The sequence below is a fragment of the Bos taurus genome, chromosome 16 (assembly GCF_002263795.3).
Source record: "Bos taurus isolate L1 Dominette 01449 registration number 42190680 breed Hereford chromosome 16, ARS-UCD2.0, whole genome shotgun sequence".
NCBI classification, from domain to species: domain Eukaryota; kingdom Metazoa; phylum Chordata; class Mammalia; order Artiodactyla; family Bovidae; genus Bos; species Bos taurus.
The window spans coordinates 79728088-79746615 of record NC_037343.1 but is presented as its reverse complement, the minus strand read 5'-3'; the positions used below and the strand labels follow the sequence as shown (position 1 = coordinate 79746615).

The 18528-nt window shown below is 64.2% G+C and overlaps 1 protein-coding gene across 1 annotated transcript in view; it reads right to left on the bottom strand.

Moving 5' to 3' along the window:
• The window catches only part of IGFN1 (immunoglobulin like and fibronectin type III domain containing 1), a 29937-nt gene continuing 11409 nt past the window's right edge, over positions 1 to 18528 (bottom strand). The window contains 14 exon segments of the mRNA XM_024976573.2: positions 1 to 664; positions 1407 to 1733; positions 2322 to 2630; positions 3418 to 3613; positions 4944 to 5032; positions 5887 to 6189; positions 7374 to 7502; positions 8247 to 8411; positions 8414 to 8419; positions 8835 to 9134; positions 9678 to 9977; positions 10320 to 10461; positions 11035 to 11159; positions 11608 to 18144. Coding sequence (XP_024832341.1) covers positions 411 to 664; positions 1407 to 1733; positions 2322 to 2630; positions 3418 to 3613; positions 4944 to 5032; positions 5887 to 6189; positions 7374 to 7502; positions 8247 to 8411; positions 8414 to 8419; positions 8835 to 9134; positions 9678 to 9977; positions 10320 to 10461; positions 11035 to 11159; positions 11608 to 18144 — 9182 coding nt within the window. The 3' untranslated portion in view covers positions 1 to 410.

Here is an 18528-nt window from a genome sequence, read left to right as displayed (position 1 = left end):
TTTGCCTGTGTTAGCCAGCATTTTAATGAAGAAACAGCATACAGAAAGCATCTCCCCCTAGCGTGCATGCGTCCATTGCTGCTGCTGCTGCTGCTAAGTGGCTCAGTCGTGTCCGACTCTGTGCAACCCCATGGACGGCAGCCCACCAGGCTCCCCGGTCCCTGGGACTCTCCAGGCAAGAGCATGCACCCACACATCCACACAAACACACACATGCCCTCCAGCCCCGGCCCCGCCCAGGTCCTCTGACCCCTCGCTTTCCCCTCACCATGGGCACACAGACCCAGCTCTTCCCCACCTCCCTCTAACAGCCCAGCCCAGGGTATCGAGGACCAAGACTCCATCCTGCAGACAGACGCCTGCCTTCTGATCCCCCAAGCGGGAGCCTCGAGGCCATGCAGTCCAGTGACTCAGCTCAAGGCTGGGAGTCTGAACGCCCGCTTCGTCTTTGTCTTCCCCGAAGCCTCCGCGCCCCCCTGGAGAGGCTTCCCCCTTGCTCGCCCTCCCCTGAGGCTCTGGGCATGGCCAGCATCCTCCACCCCCTTGGATGGGCTCCCCAGGCGGGCGTGGTATGAGGAGTGGAGCTTCAGGGACTCGAGGTCATCCGCCGGCTGAGGGGCCGGGCAGGGCCATTCCACTGTGCGGCGGGGCTCATCGCTGGGCTCTGCAAAACACAGAGGACCAGGGTGCCTGGCTTGTCCCAAGGTCAACACAACCCCGCAGTGGGCCAGGCCTGGGAGCTCTGCTACGGGGCCACAGCCACCAGATGCTCTCTGAGTTTGGGCCAGGTTCTTCTTCCCCGGCCCCTAGGGTCCCCAAACACTAGTGTGCACATGAGCCAGGCACTTCGAAATGTTCCTCCCCAGGGTTGAAAGGGTCATCGCTGCACAAAAGTCAATTCTGAATAATTCAGAATGTTAGGAGTTACTTTTCCTTCTTGCTTTTCAAAATATAAGATGTTATCAGGGGAAATGTTTTCTTATTAACACATATGATCTGCCTTACTGAAAAGGAGAGCATTGACAAGAGAGCTGTGTGGCCCGGGGGCACCGCGTGTCCGTCTCTGGGCATGCTCACAAAGGGGCATCGCGGCTTTCTCTCCCGTTCAGAACAGGGGCGAGGCTGTTCCGGGACACTTAGGCGGGCGGCATGCAGCCCCTCAAGCCAAGAGCTGCTCACCTTGATCTTGCCCACCGCATCTTACAGATGAGCAAACCAGGCCCCAGAAAGACCAGAGGCAGACGTTAAGTAAGGGAGTTCACCCAGAGCCAGGCTGCGAACCTGCCGGCCTGGCCCCAGCCCACCCTCCCAGGGGGCTCCCTGAAAGCAGCTGGGGCTGCCCCCCGCCCCGGCTCTCCCCGCCCCCCGCCCCCCAGCCAGCTTAAGCCCGAGCCGGGCAGCCTCACCCACGACGATGAGCGTGGCGGTGCTGACCGCCTGGCCCAGAGTGTTCTCGGCCACCGCCTTGTACTGGCCGCCGTCCGTGGCGGAGACGCTGGGGATGACGAGGGAGCACACACCCATCACATCGGTGGTGTACGCGGCGGGGTGGTTGGCCAGGCTCTGGTCGTTCTTGAACCAGGAGACGTGGGGGCGTGGCTGGCCCTGCACGGCGCAGGTCATGCAGCACTCGCTGCCCAGGGGCAGCAGGTGGGGGCGGAGGCCCACCAGGAAGCGCGGCTTCTGGCTCAGGTCGGGCTCCCGGTAGCTCGGGGCCCTCGCCGCGACCTTGTCTGTAGCGGAAAGCGGAAGGTCAGAGAGCCGGGAGGGCGGTGGGGAGCCGTGGGTGGGAAGCTCCTGGTGGAGGCGGGCGTGCCGGGGCTCCCTGACATCTCGCCTGCAAACTTGACCCCAAGGCTGCTGTACTCATTTTTTTTTATCCTTTTTAAAAATTTTCTTTTCTTTTTTTTTTTTTTTCCCCTGTACTACAAGCTAACACACACGTACTGTGGGCAAATTGGAACATAGAAGAAATCAAAAGAAGAAATGAAAACTGAGCAGGCCCTAACTACCTACGGATGCATCTGAGTGTGGAACCTTCGGACACTTTTCCATTTTAGAAAATCGTGAAATTTAGGAAATCGTGAAAATGTACATCTGATTTTAGGGCCTGATTTTTCAGGCGACTGCTTTGAAGTTTCGAATTTGTCTGATCGCAAAGGACTATTTTCAGAGAAGCACTGACCTCTGTCTACTGTATCGCCCGCCTCTGACTTGAGAAGCACCCGGCCCTCGCGTTCTCCCCGCAGAGGCGGAGCCTGAGGACAGGGGCGGGGCCCCGCCTCCAACCCTGTCCCTGGCGCCCTGGACGGCGAGCTCACCAGGCGGCTGGCGCGGGACGACCCAGGGCTGGCGCGTGTCCGAGGGCTCGCTGGCGCCCAGCTCGTTCTTGGCCACCACGCGGAAGTGGTACTCGTGGCCCGGGAGGACGCCCACCAGGGTGAAGCGGCAGTTGTGCAGGCGCTCGGCCGCCGGACACCAGGGCGCGTGGGCCGAGGTGCGCATCAGCACCGCGTAGTGCAGCGGCGCGGCGCCCGCCTCCGTCTCGTCCGGGGACGGCTCCCACTCGACGGTCACCGAGCCCAGCGTGCCCTCCCGCAGCACGATGGGCCCTGGCGCCCGCGGGCGCGCTGTAGGGACAGAGCGGGCAGGCTGGGGCTCGTGTGCGCCTGACTGGGCCCGGGGCCCCTGCTGAGCCCTGCCCGGGGCTCCAGTCCTGCCCAGGTTCCCATATCCTGCCAGGGCCTAGGTCCTGCCCCAAGTCCCTGAGTCCTGACCTGAGTCCCTGAGAACTGCCCTGTCTCCCCATGTCCTGCTCCAGGGCCTGAGTCCTGCCTAAGTCCCCAAGTCCTACCCTGGGTCCCCGAATCCTTCCTGGGTTCCCAAGTCCTTCCCAGGCCCCCTCTTCTTCCAAGGCCCTGGAAGACACGGTCTCCCCAGGCAGGGGACCAGAGAGAACTGGGCAAGCCCTGCAGTTACTGCTGGAGGGTTGAACGCCTCTGAAGAGGCTCATTGGGATCCACTTTGGCCTGTTCGTGACACAGGACACGGGAACAGAGTGGGGCTTCCATAAGACCAAATTACAGAGCCCCCACTGTCAACTGGTGGTTAGTTCTGGGTTTGAGAAAGCCCCTTGGGGCCGGGCCGGGGGACCACCTTCATCCCAGGTGAGGACCACGGACATTTCTTCCTAGCCCTCCTTGGGCCGATGGGATGGCGGTGACTGTCTCTGCTCACTGACCCAGAGGAGGGACACCGGGTCCTGAAGACTGTGCTCAGCTGTCCCCAGGCACCCAGGGCAGGAGGACGGTGAAGCCCCGCTCCCCCGGCCCCTCCGCCTCTCTCCCTCCGGGTGGGCGCCCAGCAAGGGTCTGGGAGTGGCCCGTCTGAGTCCAGCCCAGGGCAGGCCGGCCTCACCTGCCACCCTGAGGCGGAAGCTGTAGGTGGCCTCCTCCCCTCGCAGGCTCCTCAGCACCACGGTGTAGACGCCGCTGTCGTCGAGGCTGGCCGACGGGACCAGGAGCTGGGTGAGGCCGTCCTTGACGGAGGCCACACTCCGCTTAGGCAGGGGCAAGCCGTCCTTCAGCCAGGTCACCTCCGGGGTGGGCGCAGCCTGGGCATGGAGGAGAGGGGGTGAGAGGGAGTTTGGTAGGAGGGACGGCTTTTCGCTGGGCTGAGGTGCGGGTGCAAGGAGAGGCCCTGGGGCGGAGCTGGCTAGGGAAAGGATGGTGGACGGGTGGGCATGGCGGGGTTGAGGGGAAATGAGCGGGTGAGGCAGAGGCAGGGCGGCTGAGGGGCAAGGCCTTGCACAGAGCACGCGTGCAGACACCTGGGCTTCGTTTCATGACCATGAGCTGCTGTTGTGAGGTTTGACCAGGAGAGCATGACTGGCTCTGGGTTCACCGGACGGGGGGCACAAGGGCAGGGGGGAGTGGGGAGCACTCGTGGGAGGGGAGCACTCATGGGAGGAGAATACCGACCAGCTGGTGCCAAGGCCCAAAAGGCCAGTGACTCGGGGGTCCCTGCAGGGGTCCAGCAGGGAGAGGATGGGGGCCTGACCCTGCCTGATGGCCGGGACCCTCTCTCTCAGCACTGGGCATGAGTCACCTGGGGCCACGAACAGTGACCGACCTCACAGGCTTGTCTGAGAACCGAGAAATGACTGATACATGGGAAGCTCAGAGAACAGGGCCCAAGACAGAGCAGACGCTCAGTGCGTCTCCCGCGTTTCTGTCATTGTTACCACTGTCGTCATCGTGGTCTAACAGTTAAGAACACGTAATTTAGAGATAGGTGGGGTTTGAATCTGGCTCTGCCGCCTGTGAGCTTCCTACACAGACGACGATGGCTTTAACAACAGCAGTAGCAACGGTAATAACGACAGGCGATGCATCCTGGGTACTTGCCACTTGCCCAGCACTGTTTATGTGCTTTCAATTACGGATTCCTTGAATCCTCAGAACAACCCTTTGAGACTTTACTGCTATTAAACACATTTGACAGAGGACGTGGGAACACAGATGTTGAGATGTGTGTCGAAAGTCAGTCAGTGCAGGCTGGGGTCAGAATTTGAATCCAGGCCACCTGTGCTTCTAACCTCCCTGGCTGCTCAACCACGTGCCCACAGACGGTGCTGCTGCTGGAGGTCGTCCTGGGTCAGAGGCAGGCCGGGTGCTCACACTTTCTGAAGTCCAGGACCCCCTTCCCAGACCAAGGGGAAGTAGGGGTGGGCTTAGAGGCGCAGTCCCGGGAGCCACCACCAGAGGGCTCGCAGACGGGAGCGGAGCGGCGGCTGGCGCTCAGCACAGGGCTGCCTGCAGCGGGACGCCCACACTCCTCTCTACCGCCGGACTTCCAGCACGAGCCCAGGTCCCCGACGAGCAGGGAAGAGAGGAGGCCCTCAGGGCTGACACTGTCCCCCGAAGCTCAATACGTGTGCTCACCTCAAAGTAGACGGGCACGCGGACCGTGTCCCCAGCTCTGACCGTCAGCAAGTCCTTCATGCTGGCGTCCATGCGGAACTTGGGGCGGACTGGAACACACGGGGTGGCCTGTCAGCTCCCTCTGCACTTGGGCCCCAGCCCTGGTTATGGCCGGGCAGGGCTGCAGGGGGACGCTGGGCAGCCCTGGGACGCTGAGACCCCGTGGGACATCAGATGGGGGGCCCTGTAGGACCTGGAGAGGGGGCTGGAGGGGATTCCTGCAGGGGACCTGTGGTGGGCAGCCTCGGTGTCAGGCCAGCACAGAAACTCCTGTGTCTTGTGATGAGACAACGACCCACTTGAGGCAGGAAGTGGCGGGAGAGCCCTGGAGTGGGGGCAGGGCCAGGACAAGCCTCTGGGCCCTGGACACAGACGCAGGGACCTCTTCTCTGTGCGTCCCCTTTGTCATCACACGGACACCTGGGCTCCACTGGGACGGCCCAGTGTCAGCTTGCGCCAAAGACAGGCCAGCTGCTCCAGCAATGAAAGCCCGCCCCGGGAAGAGGCGGTCCCGCTTCCAAGGAACAGGGCCTGGGGGCCCTCTGCTCTGATGGGAGCCGGGCAGGAGCTGAGGGGCACTGGGCCCTCTCGAGCCACACTCAGGAAGCAGCAAAGAGTGCTGGAGCAAACCTGGGACTTGGGGTCGGTCACCTGGGCTCTGCTGAGGGCCAGCGGCCAGGTCCAGGGCAGCGCACCCCTGACCCCTGACCTCAGTGTCCTCATCTGAAATCTGGGGAGAGTGCTGAGCTGGTAGGACTTGGCATGAGCTGTGATGAAAATGCATTTTCGCAAGGCCTCCCTCGCCCAGCGCCCTGCCCCTGCTAGGCGCCCAGGATGTGGCCCTTCTCTGAATTGGGGAGAGGCCCCGGGAAGGGCCTGGCCTGGAGGAGGGAGGGGGACTCACTCGAGACGGGCACAGCTTCCACCGCCGAGCCCAGGGCAGTGGGCTGGCCAGGGCCCCCGTCGTTCACGGCCGTCACCCGCAACAGGTAGCTCTCCCGGGGCCGCAGCCCCTTGGCCGTGTAGGTGGTGCCCTGCACTGTGCCCGCGTGGCACGGGCTCCACTGCAGGCTGGCCGAGCTGCGCAGCTCCACCACGTAGCCCTGCGGTTCATCCCCGTCCTGGGTGTCGGGCCGAGCCCAGCTCAGGGTGATGCTGGAGTGCGACGTGTCCGTGACCTGGAGATCCCTCACGGGCCCCGGGGGTCCTGGGCGGGCACCACGGGCCGTCAGGAGTGGCATCACCTCTCCTGAGGGAGGCCCCGCGCAGTGGACCCTCCCTGGGTGGGCGGCCGGGGGTTCCTTTCTCTTAAGCTCTTTGCTAAAGCCCCTGCCTGGACCCGAACCCTGACCCTGTCCTGGGCTCTTCCTGTGTCTGCACCGCCGACCCCAGCTCTCCTCCTCCAGGAAGCCTCCCCCGGCTCCTTCCACCCACTCCCCAGCCTGCCAACCCCCTTCCCCTAACTCCACCCGTAATTCCCAAAGCTGCTGCGTTCTTTGATGCGTCCTTGGGTCCCAGGATCCCTAAACGCTAGAATTCTGCGTCTTTCTGTTCCAAGCTTTAAGCTGGTCGAGACTGCCTCCTCGATGCCTAGTCCACACTCTGCTTTTTACCTGTAAAATGGGGCCCATCTGCCCATGAGGTTTTCATAGCAAAGCTGTGACGTGTATAAAGGGCTTTGTGGGCTGCACAGTGGCCCAGGGCTCTGGCCTCCCAGCCTGGGGCACCACCTGGGGGGTAGTCCCCCAGACTCCTTGAGTCTGTCCAAGCCCCATAGCCACCCAGCTCAGGGCCCGGCAGACACAGAAGGATGCCTCCGGCCGATCCACAGCGGCCAGGAGCTTGCTGCACGCCTGGGGCTTGTTGAGGGTAAGAGCTCAGGGGAGGTACACAGGGCAGCCATGTGCTGTGGAGAGACGCTTTGATGGGTGTTTCGTGGGAAAGGTATTCTGTGCTCGAATTTGAGAAATGCGGATCAAACAAAGCGGGGCAGCTTTCTCTCCTGGCGTCCCGGCTGTCTGCCGTGGGCACTGGGACCACAGGTAGGGCAGTGCTGCTCTAGACCGGGAGTTTCCCAAGCCCGCAAGTGCTTCCTGGGACCATGCCAGCGCCCGGTAGGTGATGAGCGAATGGAAAATTGGCAGTGCGGCTCCCCTGTGACCCCCACCCCCCAGGGATGATGACTCCTCACGGGAGGGAGTAGGAGCTTGCAGGAATCGAGCCAGGGAGAGGACTGACCCAGGGATGTTCTGGGTGGGACTCTGCCAACCCCCACCTCTGGCCTGGGTCTGTCTCAGTGCTGGCTCCCTAAATCATTCCTCACCCTTAAGGCCTTTCCACCTTCATTTCCCCCCCAAACCCCGGCCCCCCGGGGGTCGGTACCCCACTTACTCATGGGGTCGCGGGCGAAGACGGCCTCCGACGGGGGTCCAGGCTCTCCCCGGCCGGAGGGGGCCACAGCCGTGACCCGGAACTCGTACTGCCAGCCCTGCCGCAGGTCCCCCACCGTCCACTTCTTCTCTGTGGGAGGCCCCTGCACATCAGTCCTGCCCGACGGGGCCGGCGATGCCCAGACGGGACCAGCCTGGCCCTACAGCTCACGCATCCTGCTGCCGCGCCGGGAGGCCTGGTCCTCTCCAGGCGGAGGGCGCCGTGCAGGGTCTCAGGGTCCCTGTGCGGTTCTGCCTCTGCCTTGCAGGGCAGCCTGGGGCAGGCGCCCCCAGCGCTCGGCGCCCCCCTGCCTTGCAGGGCAGCCTGGTGCAGGCGCCCCCAGCGCTCGGCGCCCCCCTGCTTTAGGGCTGTTGTCCCACCTCGATTAAAGGGAGCCTGTCAGCGGCGGAGCCCAATATGCCCTCTTTTCAGAGACACGGAGGCTGAGCCCCAAGGAGCACGGCCTGCCGGGCATTCTGAGCCTCTTTGTCCTGCGGGCCTGGGCATGGGCCTTTCTGAGTTCATTCTGGGCCCAGAAAGCAGTTTCTCAGAATCGACTCAGTAGGGTGGGCGCGCTGAACTACTGCAGCCCGCAGGCCTAGGGCCCCTGCTCTGCACAGGAAGCTCGCTGTGCGATGCGCGCGCGCCCAGACTACAGAGGGGCCCCTGCTCTCCGCAGCGAGACGAAGCCCAGCCCAGCACAGCCAGACGAACAAAGGAAAAGCAAAACAGTTAAGTCATCTGGCTTGATGCTGCCCCAACAAAGGACCCGGGCTGGGGGTCCAGGGAGGCTCTGGAGGCCAGGACGATGCCCACCACCCCCGGGCCGCTCACCGGGCACTGGCTTCTGGTTCACGGCCACCCAGGTGTTGCTCCCCTTCTTGCGCTTCTCGATCAGGTAGCCGAGGATGTGGGCGCTGCCGGGGCCCCGGGGCGCCGTCCAGGACAGAGTGACGCCCTGGCTGGAGGCCGATAGTATGGACGGCGGGGCGGGGGCCCAGGCCGAGCTGCCGGGGGAGGAGGTGCTGGTCAGCTGGGGCCAGGCGAGGCCCCAGCTCCCGGGGGGCACCTGGAGGAGGAGCGGGCCCTGGGGGAGGCCACACACAGCCCCTTCCAGGGAGGCCAGGGTGGGAGCCAGCCCACACTTCTGGGACAGGAGTGACACAAACAGGGAGGGGACAAGAGCCGGCCCTGAGCCCCTCTGCCTCGATCCCCTGGGAGGTGCCCCAGAAGGAGGATGAGCCTCGGAGAGCGGCTCTGCCGTCCACCTCGCCCCACAGAGCCACAGCTGGACAAGACCCCTGCGTCCTGCCCACTGACCCAGCCTCCAGGTCCCAGAGAAGCTGGGGTCTCTCAGGGCCCAGCCTCTGGGCGCGGCGTGGAGCCCAGCAGTGTCCCCGCCCCGGTCCCCCGTCCTCTCACCCTCAGGTGCCACCAGCACCTCCTCGGACTCCAGGGCCTCCCCAGGCCCCTCTGCGGTCACAGCCCGCACGCGGTAGGCATACTTCTTGCCCTGCTCCGTGTGGGCATCCGTGAAGGTGGTGCTGTCTGAGCGGGACTCGCCCACCTTCAGCCACGCGCTCCGGCCAGCCTGCCGCCGCTCCACCTCGTAGTGCTGCAGGGCCCGGCCACCGTCATCCTTCGGGGGCCGCCAGTGCAGGCGGACTCCAGCCCCGTGGCTGTCCTGCACCTCCAGGGGGCCCTGCGGGGGCTGGGGCTTGTCTGGGGACCCCCAAGAGGAGCGGGAAGAGAGGGGGGGTCAGGGGAGCCACAGGGGAGCCACACTCCCCCCCTCAGTGGACACGCTTGCCTGCAGTGGAAGGCCCAGGCGGGCTTCACCTCGAGGGGCCCTGGTCTCCACCCCCGACACGCACAGCCCTCGGGAACGACATGGAAGGCACCCGCCTGCAGGGGCTCCGGCCACACGCAGTGCCCCCGGTTGCCATGGGCTACAGAGCGGAGCCTCCCTGCCTGGGTCCTCCACGTGGACCACGAGGAGCCCGACTGACGTGACTCCAGGCAGGGACCACCACCCACCCCATTATAGCCCTCGTATAATAGCCCTATAGTATAGTATAATACCCCTAGTATCTACTCAGCCAGTCTCCCCCAAGGAGCCCCCGGGTCTTTCTAAGCTGCATCTTCCAATCAGCGTGAGGAGGGCACGCCCAGCTCGGGCAGGTTTGGTCTTGGGCAGCGCGCATGGGGGTCAGTGTCGTGGGGGGCTAGGTGGGGCCCGGGACGGGGCGAGGGCCAGGCTGGCACCTAGGACCTGCAGGGTGAGCTCGGCCCGCGTGGAGCCGCCCTGGCTCCTCAGGGTGACGCTGTACTGGCCACGGTCCTGCCTGCTGGCGCTGGGGAGGCACAGCCGCGTGAAGCCGTCCCCTACGGCCACCTGGGCACCACGGCCACTGCCGCCGGCCACCTCCTCCCCGTCCTTCCTCCAGGTGGCTTGGACTGGGAGGCAGCTCTGGAAGGGGACCTTCATGGTCACTGGCTTCCCAGCCTTGACCACCAGCGGCTCCCTCAGCTGCGCGGTGACGTCCGGAGCGATGACTGGGGGATCTGAGGGGCACAGGGCAAGGGAGTCAGAGCTGGGGGAGGAGCGGCCCCGGGGGTCTGGGAAGCACAGGGCCCAGGAGTCAAGTGTGGGGGAGGAGGGGCCTTGGGGAGTCTGGGGAGCACAAGGCCCGGGAGTCAGGGGTGGGGGTCCCCGGGGGCTGGACCTCCCCGAGGACATGCTGACGAGGAGGGGAAGCATTCGGGCTGCTCGTTACAACAGCATCAACCTCTCAACGGAGAGCAAGACTGGACGGGGGCCGCAGGCCAGTGACACGTCCAGACTCTCAGCCCTGGCGCACGTCACTGGCTGAGAGCCGCCTGTCGGGGAGGGGGGCCGGCCCTCACCGTGGACGGTCAGCGTGGCCTCGCTCTCCTGGCCGCCAGCTGCAAAGCTGTACCTCCCGGCACGCGTCCCGTCCGCCTGGGCGATGACGAGCCTGTGCGCCAGCCCGTCCTGCTCGAAAGCGACTCCGTCCTGGGCGCTGAGCTGAGAACGAGGCCACAGAAGGCCGGTCACCCACCCCGTGCAGCCCTTCCCGAAGCTGGCCAGGGCCTGTTACTGAAGCTGCGGGAAGGAACGCCTGTCCGTGCTCGGCAGGAGCCAGGCCCCCGTTTAGCGTATCCTTAGCCGTCCAGCGACCTATGAAGTGGGCAGCACTACTGGCCCAGAAACCAGCTGAGGACGAAGCTGAGCTCCGAGCCCTGGGCCTACCCCCACTGAGGTGTTAGTGGAGGGGTGGGGGCTGCTCAGGGAGTCCGGAGCCCGAAGGACAGACTTCACCAGGTGCTGGGACAGGACAGCGGGTTGGATGGTAGCGGGAGGGCCAGGGCCCTGTCCGGGGGGCACTGGGTGGAGAACATGTCCACTCAAAGAGACAGCCCTTTCCAAACACACCAAGTTGTTACCATGTAAACTTCTCCCAGAGTCGGCGCCGTTACAGCAAAGAGTGAAATCTCCTTCTTGCAAAGCCGCTGCTGTCTGCACCCCTCTGCTTCACTCAGCCCTCCCCCGCAGGCTGGTTGGCAAAGCGGGGGTCAGCAGGACCGGCGGGGGCAGTACCTTGACTCCGTCCTTAAACCAGGCTCCAGGTCCCAGGTCACGTGTGAGGGTGCAGGAGAGCACGGCGGCCTCCCCACGCTCCACCTCTGTGTCAGCCAGGCCCTGGGAGAAGTGGCCGGCGGGGCCTGGAGGGGCACAGCGGGGAGGGCTGCTGGGTGCCCAGGGATCGCCTCGCCCAGCTTCCCGCTGCACCCTGGGGGCCACATGTCCTGCCAGCAAGGCAGACCACCCCATTTTCTCTGCAGGGCTCAGGCTGGTACAGGGCGTCTGGGGGCCCAGGGAGATGAAGGGCCCTAGACACCCAAGGATGTCTAGGTGACCAAGTCCAGTGCCTTGGACACAGGGGGTCAAGACAGACACTAGGAGGGCTCTCAGCCTCGAGAAGCCTGCGTCCCACCCGCGCAAGGAGGAAGAGTAGCCTCCTGATTGGAGAAAAGATCCCTGGAAATGGGGCTCAGGGATAGCAGCAAAGTCCCGGGCCCAGAGGCAGGCCTGGGGGCGGCCCTGCACCCCGGTGTCCAGGGAGACCCCTGCCCCCACCCCCCAGAGCCAGAACAACGGAGAGGCACCTACCTCGGGCGTCCTCAGAGAAGCCACCAGTGCCAGGCTTGCGTCTGGATCTGGGGCTCAGGGTGGCATCCTTCCTCCGGCCGTAGGCGTCTGATCCGCCATCTCTGCCATCTCTGCCACTGCCCAGGCGGCTGGGGGACTCCCCAGGGTACCCCGTGTCCTCTCCACCAGGCGGCTGCCCCAGGTCTCTGGCCTCATCCTCCCCACCTCGCTTTGCTGCTCCAGGATCGACCCTGGACCAGGTCTGAGTCCTGCTCCTGTATGGGCCCAGCCTCCTCTCTGCCACGCCGGCCTCATCCACCGCCTCGTACTCTGCCAGGGCCTCTGGGCCATGGACCCTGTCATCCTCAGCATCTGGGGAGCCCCTTCCTCTCCTGTGTCCTGCGCCCGGTGGACCGCCAGGCCCCTGACCCCATGACCCATCGCCAGCCTCTTTTCTGCGGTAGGGACCATCCAGCCCATCCCGGGCTCCCTGTCGTCCCGAACCCCCGGGCTTTTGAGAGAAGCCGTCCTCCCCACCAGCAGAAGTCCCCTTTCCGGGGACACCTGAGTCCCCTGGGCCACTAGCCCTGCTCCTTCCCAGACCCGAAGCTCTGCCATCCAGGAAGCCTGGGCTTCGCCCCCCAGCAGCCTCCTCTCCGTCTGGAGCCCCCTCCCAGCCCCAGGAGCCGTCTAGCCTTTCTTGGGTCCCCCTGCGAATGGCGTCTTCCTCCTGGAGGGAGCTCGAAACCCCGGGGCCTGGGGGCTGGTCCCAGGCTCCAGAGCTGTCCTGGCCAAACCCCTGGTCTTCCCTGCCTGGGCCCCATGCATGTCTTTCCCCGCGCCCACCAGTGGGCCCTGATGTGGATCTGCCCCTTTCTGCGGGCAACTGGCTGCCATCCAGACCCTGGCCTGCGCCCACAGGGACCCCCCGTCCGGCCCCCACCCTCTTGCCACCCAGCTGTGCGGCCCTGGCACCCTGAGGGGCCAATGGCCCCTGGACAGATGCCAGACCCCTGCCTGCCACCCCTGGACCTGATTTCCAGGAGTCCTGGTCACGTGTGGATTCCTGAGCGGCTGACTCTGCCCAGGTCTCACCCTGCAATGCCCCCCGATCATCAGGGACCCCGGAAGCCCCGCCCTCCCCACTGGGAGCCCCTCTGTGCCCGGGGTACCCCGGGAGCCCAGAGCCGTCTCGCTGCCCTGTGATACCTGACTTCCCCTCAGAACTCACAGCCCCCCATGCCTCAGGGGCACCTGGGCGTCCAGAGCCCCTCAAACCACTCTGAGAACCCCGCCCCTCTGAAAGCGTCGACAGGCCTTCCGGAGCCCCCAGCATCCCCGGGCCCCTGGGGCCGTCCCCATGAGCTGCACCATCCACGGTGCCCGGCCGTCCGGCTATGCCGGAGCCCAGCCCCGCACCTGCGCCTCCCACCAGGCCCGTCCCTCTGCCCGCCTCTGGACCATCCTTGGGACCCGTGCCACTGTAAGGCCCCTCTGAGGCCGCCCAGTATCCGGAGCCATGCCCCATGGTCTCCTGGCCTCTGAGTCCACCATCCTCTCCCACCCCAGCCAGTGAGCCTACTCCTCCAAATCCCCCTGAACCATCTCTGAAGCCCACCTCATCCTCTGGCCCCATCGCCGCAGGTCCTCTTGAGTCTCCCCTGTAACCTCCCTTACTCCCTGACTCCATTCCCCTAGCCCCTGCCCCCACTTCTCCAGAACCCCCTAAACCATCCCTATAACCAGCCTTAGCCTTTGAATCAATACCCCCAGAACCCCCAAAACCATCCCCATAACCAACCTTAGCCCCTGAATCAACTCCCCCAGAACCCCTTAAACCATCCCTATAACCAGCCTTAGCCTCTGCCCCCATTCCTCCAGAAACCCCTAAACCATCCCCATAACCAGCCTTACCTCCTGAATCAACTCCCCCAGAACCCCCTAAACCATCCCGATAACCAAGCTTAGCTCCTGAATCAACTCCCCCAGAACCCCCTAAACCATCCCCATAACCAGCCTTACCTCCTGAATCAACTCCCCCAGAACCCCCTAAACCATCCCCATAACCAGCCTTAGCGCCTGCCCCCATTCCTCCAGAACCCCCTAAACCATCCCCATAACCAGCCTTAGCCCCTGAATCAACTCCCCCAGAACCCCCTAAACCATCCCCATAACCAGCCTTAGCGCCTGCCCCCATTCCTCCAGAACCCCCTAAACCATCGCGATAACCAGCCTTAGCGCCTGCCCCCATTCCTCCAGAACCCCCTAAACCATCCCCATAACCAGCCTTACCTCCTGAATCAACTCCCCCAGAACCCCCTAAACCATCCCCATAACCAGCCTTAGCACCTGCCACCATTCCCCCAGAACCCCCTAAACCATCCCCATAACCAGCCTTAGCGCCTGCCCCCATTCCCCCAGAACCCCCTAAACCATCCCTATAACCAGCCTTAGCCCCTGAACCAACTCCCCCAGAACCCCCTAAACCATCCCCATAACCAGCCTTAGCGCCTGCCCCCATTCCTCCAGAACCCCCTAAACCATCCCCATAACCAGCCTTAGCCCCTGAATCAACTCCCCCAGAACCCCCTAAACCATCCCCATAACCAGCCTTAGCGCCTGCCCTCATTCCTCCAGAACCCCCTAAACCATCCCCATAACCAGCCTTAGCGCCTGCCCCCATTCCTCCAGAAACCCCTAAACCATCCCCATAACCAGCCTTAGCGCCTGCCCCCATTCCCCCAGAACCCCCTAAACCATCCCTATAACCAGCCTTAGTCCCTGAATCAACTCCCCCAGAACCCCCTAAACCATCCCCATAACCAGCCTTAGCGCCTGCCCCCATTCCTCCAGAACCCCCTAAACCATCCCCATAACCAGCCTTAGCGCCTGCCCCCATTCCTCCAGAACCCCCTAAACCATCCCCATAACCAGCCTTAGCGCCTGCCCCCATTCCCCCAGAACCCCCTAAACCATCCCCATAACCAGCCTTAGCGCCTGCCCCCATTCCCCCAGAATCCCCTAAACCATCCCCATAACCAGCCTTAGCACCTGCCCCCATTCCCCCAGAACCCCCTAAACCATCCCCATAACCAGCCTTAGCGCCTGCCCCCATTCCTCCAGAACCCCCTAAACCATCACCATAACCAGCCTTAGCGCCTGCCCCCATTCCCCCAGAATCCCCTAAACCATCCCCATAACCAGCCTTAGCGCCTGCCCCCATTCCCCCAGAACCCCCTAAACCATCCCCATAACCAGCCTTAGCGCCTGCCCCCATTCCTCCAGAACCCCCTAAACCATCCCCATAACCAGCCTTAGCCCCTGAATCAACTCCCCCAGAACCCCCTAAACCATCCCCATAACCAGCCTTAGCGCCTGCCCTCATTCCTCCAGAACCCCCTAAACCATCCCCATAACCAGCCTTAGCGCCTGCCCCCATTCCCCCAGAACCCCCTAAACCATCCCCATAACCAGCCTTAGCGCCTGCCCCCATTCCTCCAGAACCCCCTAAACCATCCCCATAACCAGCCTTAGCTCCTGCCCCCATTCCCCCAGAACCCCCTAAACCATCCCTATAACCAGCCTTAGCCCCTGAATCAACTCCCCCAGAACCCCCTAAACCATCCCCATAACCAGCCTTAGCGCCTGCCCCCATTCCTCCAGAACCCCCTAAACCATCCCCATAACCAGCCTTAGCCCCTGAATCAACTCCCCCAGAACCCCCTAAACCATCCCCATAACCAGCCTTAGCGCCTGCCCCCATTCCCCCAGAACCCCCTAAACCATCCCCATAACCAACCTTAGTGCCTGCCCCCATTCCTCCAGAGCCCCCTAAACCATCCCGATAACCAGCCTTAGCGCCTGAATCAACTCCCCCAGAACCCCCTAAACCATCCCCATAACCAGCCCTAGCCCCTGAATCAATTCCCCCAGAACCCCCTAAACCATCCCCATAACCAGCCCTAGCCCCTGAATCAATTCCCCCAGAACCCCCTAAACCATCCCCATAACCAGCCCTAGCCCCTGAATCAACTCCCCCAGAACCCCCTAAACCATCCCCATAACCAGCCCTAGCCCCTGAGTCAACTCCCCCAGAACCCCTTAAACCATCCCCATAACCAGCCTTAGCCCCTGCCCCCATTCCTCCAGAACCCCCTAAACCTTCTCTATAGCCTGCCTCACCACATGACCCTGACTCCCCAGAACCCCCTAAACCACCCCTGTGACCTGCCTTAGCCCCTGCCCCTATTCCTCCAGGGCCCCCCACACCATCTCTAAAGGCCGCCTCCCCCACTAGCTGTACCCCACCAGGCCCAAGACCCCTGGACCCTCCTCGGTAAGCTGACGTGCCTCCTACTGACTGAGGCCCTAGAGCGCGTGACCCATCCCCACAGCCCAGCGGTTCACCGGACGCATCAGCCCGCCGGCCCTCAAGGGCCACCCCAGCGTGAGACTCTGATGCCTCGGGGCCCCCGGGAGCACCCCCAGGACCAGCCCCAGCTCCAGAGACCCCCACACCGAGGCCTCTGGCTCCACCCCTGTCATGCACTTGGCCTGCCGCTTGCAGAGACCCCAACACCCCAGAGCCATCTTCACCCGCTCCTTCTCCAGAAGCCCCCAGACCCCCCAGGGCTCTGCAGCCCGCATCATCTCCAGTCTGACCCCAAGGCCCCGCTCCCCGCCAGACCCCCGGCTCTGCCCCTGCGCGTCCCTCCCCAACAGTCTCTGCTGCAGCTGAGGCCCCCAGGCCGCCTCTCCCCACTGACCCTGCTGTCCCAGGCCGGCCCCGGCCACCAGGAAGATACTTGCCCCCAGGGCCGCTGTCTCCCCAGCCTCTGGAGGCCCCCCCAGCCTCTGCAGGCACGCTGCTCCCACCCACAGGGCCCCTGTCTGGGCCGCCCGAACCACTCTTGAGGCTCTCAGGTCCCTCAGACGCCCTTCCTGCAGGACCACGACCATCTCTGCCTCCAGACCACGTGCCCCCGGGTACCTCTGAGCCCCAGCTGCCACCACCCCTGTCCCAAGGCTCTGCTCCCCCCGGGCCCCTAGCACGGCCGAAACCCACGGCTCCTGGCCCGCCTAAGCCATCACTGAAACCGGCTCTATAGGCCAGGCCTGCTCCCCCGGGATACCCGGAGCCCTCACCCAGCCCAGACTCCATCCCCTCCGGGCCTCCGAGGCCACCCACGTGGCCCACCCCACCTCTGGGTGCTTTCTCTCTGGAGCTCCGGGACCCGTCCCGGAAACCTGGCTCAGACCCCATGGCCCCTGAGCCTCTCAACCCATCCGTGTCTTCCAGGGTCCCACCAGGGCCTGAAGACTCACTGAGCCTGTGGCTTCTAGCATCAGACCCGGTCAGCCCTGCCGCCTGGGGGCCACCCTCACCCCCTCGCTCCCCACCGCACACCAGCACTCCAGGCCTGCCGTGGGCCCCGGTTTTGCTGGGGTCGGACCCAGTGTCATCCCAAGGGCCTGGGACCACAGCCTCGCCTGGAGCCCTCCGACCGGCAGTCCAGGCCCGGGGATCCTGGGCCCCGCTGGAACTGCGGCCCACCTCACCCAAGGCCCCCACGGACTCTGGGCCCTCCCTTGTCCTGAGCCCCCGTGGGCCCTCTCCCCAGCCCCCGGGACCCCCTGGGCCTCCATCATCTGCCTCTGCCCCGGTTTTGGCCTCAGGAGCTCCGCGGCCCTGGAAGAAGCTTTCACCCGCAGATACAGGTGGCTCCTGGAGGTGCCAGCCTGCAGATGCCCCTGAGCCCCAGGAGCCCCTCGCATCCCTGTGGTCAGCATCGCTCCCTTTCTCAGGGCCCCAGCCTGCCACGGAGCTAGAGCCCCGTCCTCGTACAGGCTCCAGTGCTCCGGGGCCCCCTGCCCCGGGGTCGCCTCCAGCACCCCCTGGGCCAGCCCTGTGGCTCCACCCTGGGCCCGCCATGCCTCTCCCCACCCCACCACTCAAACCGTGCCCTGCCCTCAGCTCACCCAGGCTCTCCCCCTGCAGAATCTCTGACCCTTGCCCTTCTAAGCCAGACCCTGCAGGACCAGCCTGGGCTCCCCAAGGGGCCCGCTCCCCCAGCCCTCCAGCCTCAAGCTGCCAGGACCCTGCCTCCCAGGCTCCCATTGGCTCTGCACCGTCTCTGCTGCGACCTCGCTGTTGGCCTCCCGTGAGTCCCAGCCCGGATTCCAAGCCCCCTCTTAAGCCCCCCGGAAGGCTCCGGTCCCCCCCTCTCCCTCCATGGAGCTGGTCGACCCCAAGACCCGGGACTCTGCCTCCCTCCTCTTCCAGAAAGCCCTCTCTGGCCTGTCCAGGGCCCCATGCTGCGTGAGCTGCCTCCTTGCCCCCCATCAAGGAGTGACCAGGCCCTCCCAGGCCGCCCCTGTCTGGGCTGGCTGTGGCCCCAGAGGCCAGCCCAGCTCTCTGGAGGAAGCTCCCTGTGGGGCCCTGCTCTCTGGATCTATCCCCCTCCCCACAGGCGCTCCTGAAATCTTCTGGGCTCTGGCCTTCTTGTGCCTGCCTCTGGTGGTCAGCGCTTGCAGTCAGAAGGCTCTTATCCTTCCCAGCTTTGGTAAGAGGTCACGCCCACGGAGAGAGAGAAGAGAAAAGCCCTGTTAAATCAGGCTGAGGCGCCTCTCAGACCCCAGCGGTTTCCCCAGTTGCCTGACCCTCAGTTTCCCCAACAGAGAAGCAAGCCGGCCATCTCTGGAGGAAGCCAGGCAGACCAGCTCGCTGGTGGCTCATCCCATCACCGCCTCCCCCGGTCCTGTACCCGAGGCCCCCACCCCGACCCTGCTCGGTGGTTCAGGAGGACTTTGGGAGAAAATACAGAAGCCAAAAGTCATTTGCCACCTGCAGTTGCCTCGCTGTTTTTTTTTTTTTTTTCTCCCTTTAAATCAACTTATTCTATTGTTTGTCTTACGAATGTCAACTTTAGTTTCCTGGGATCA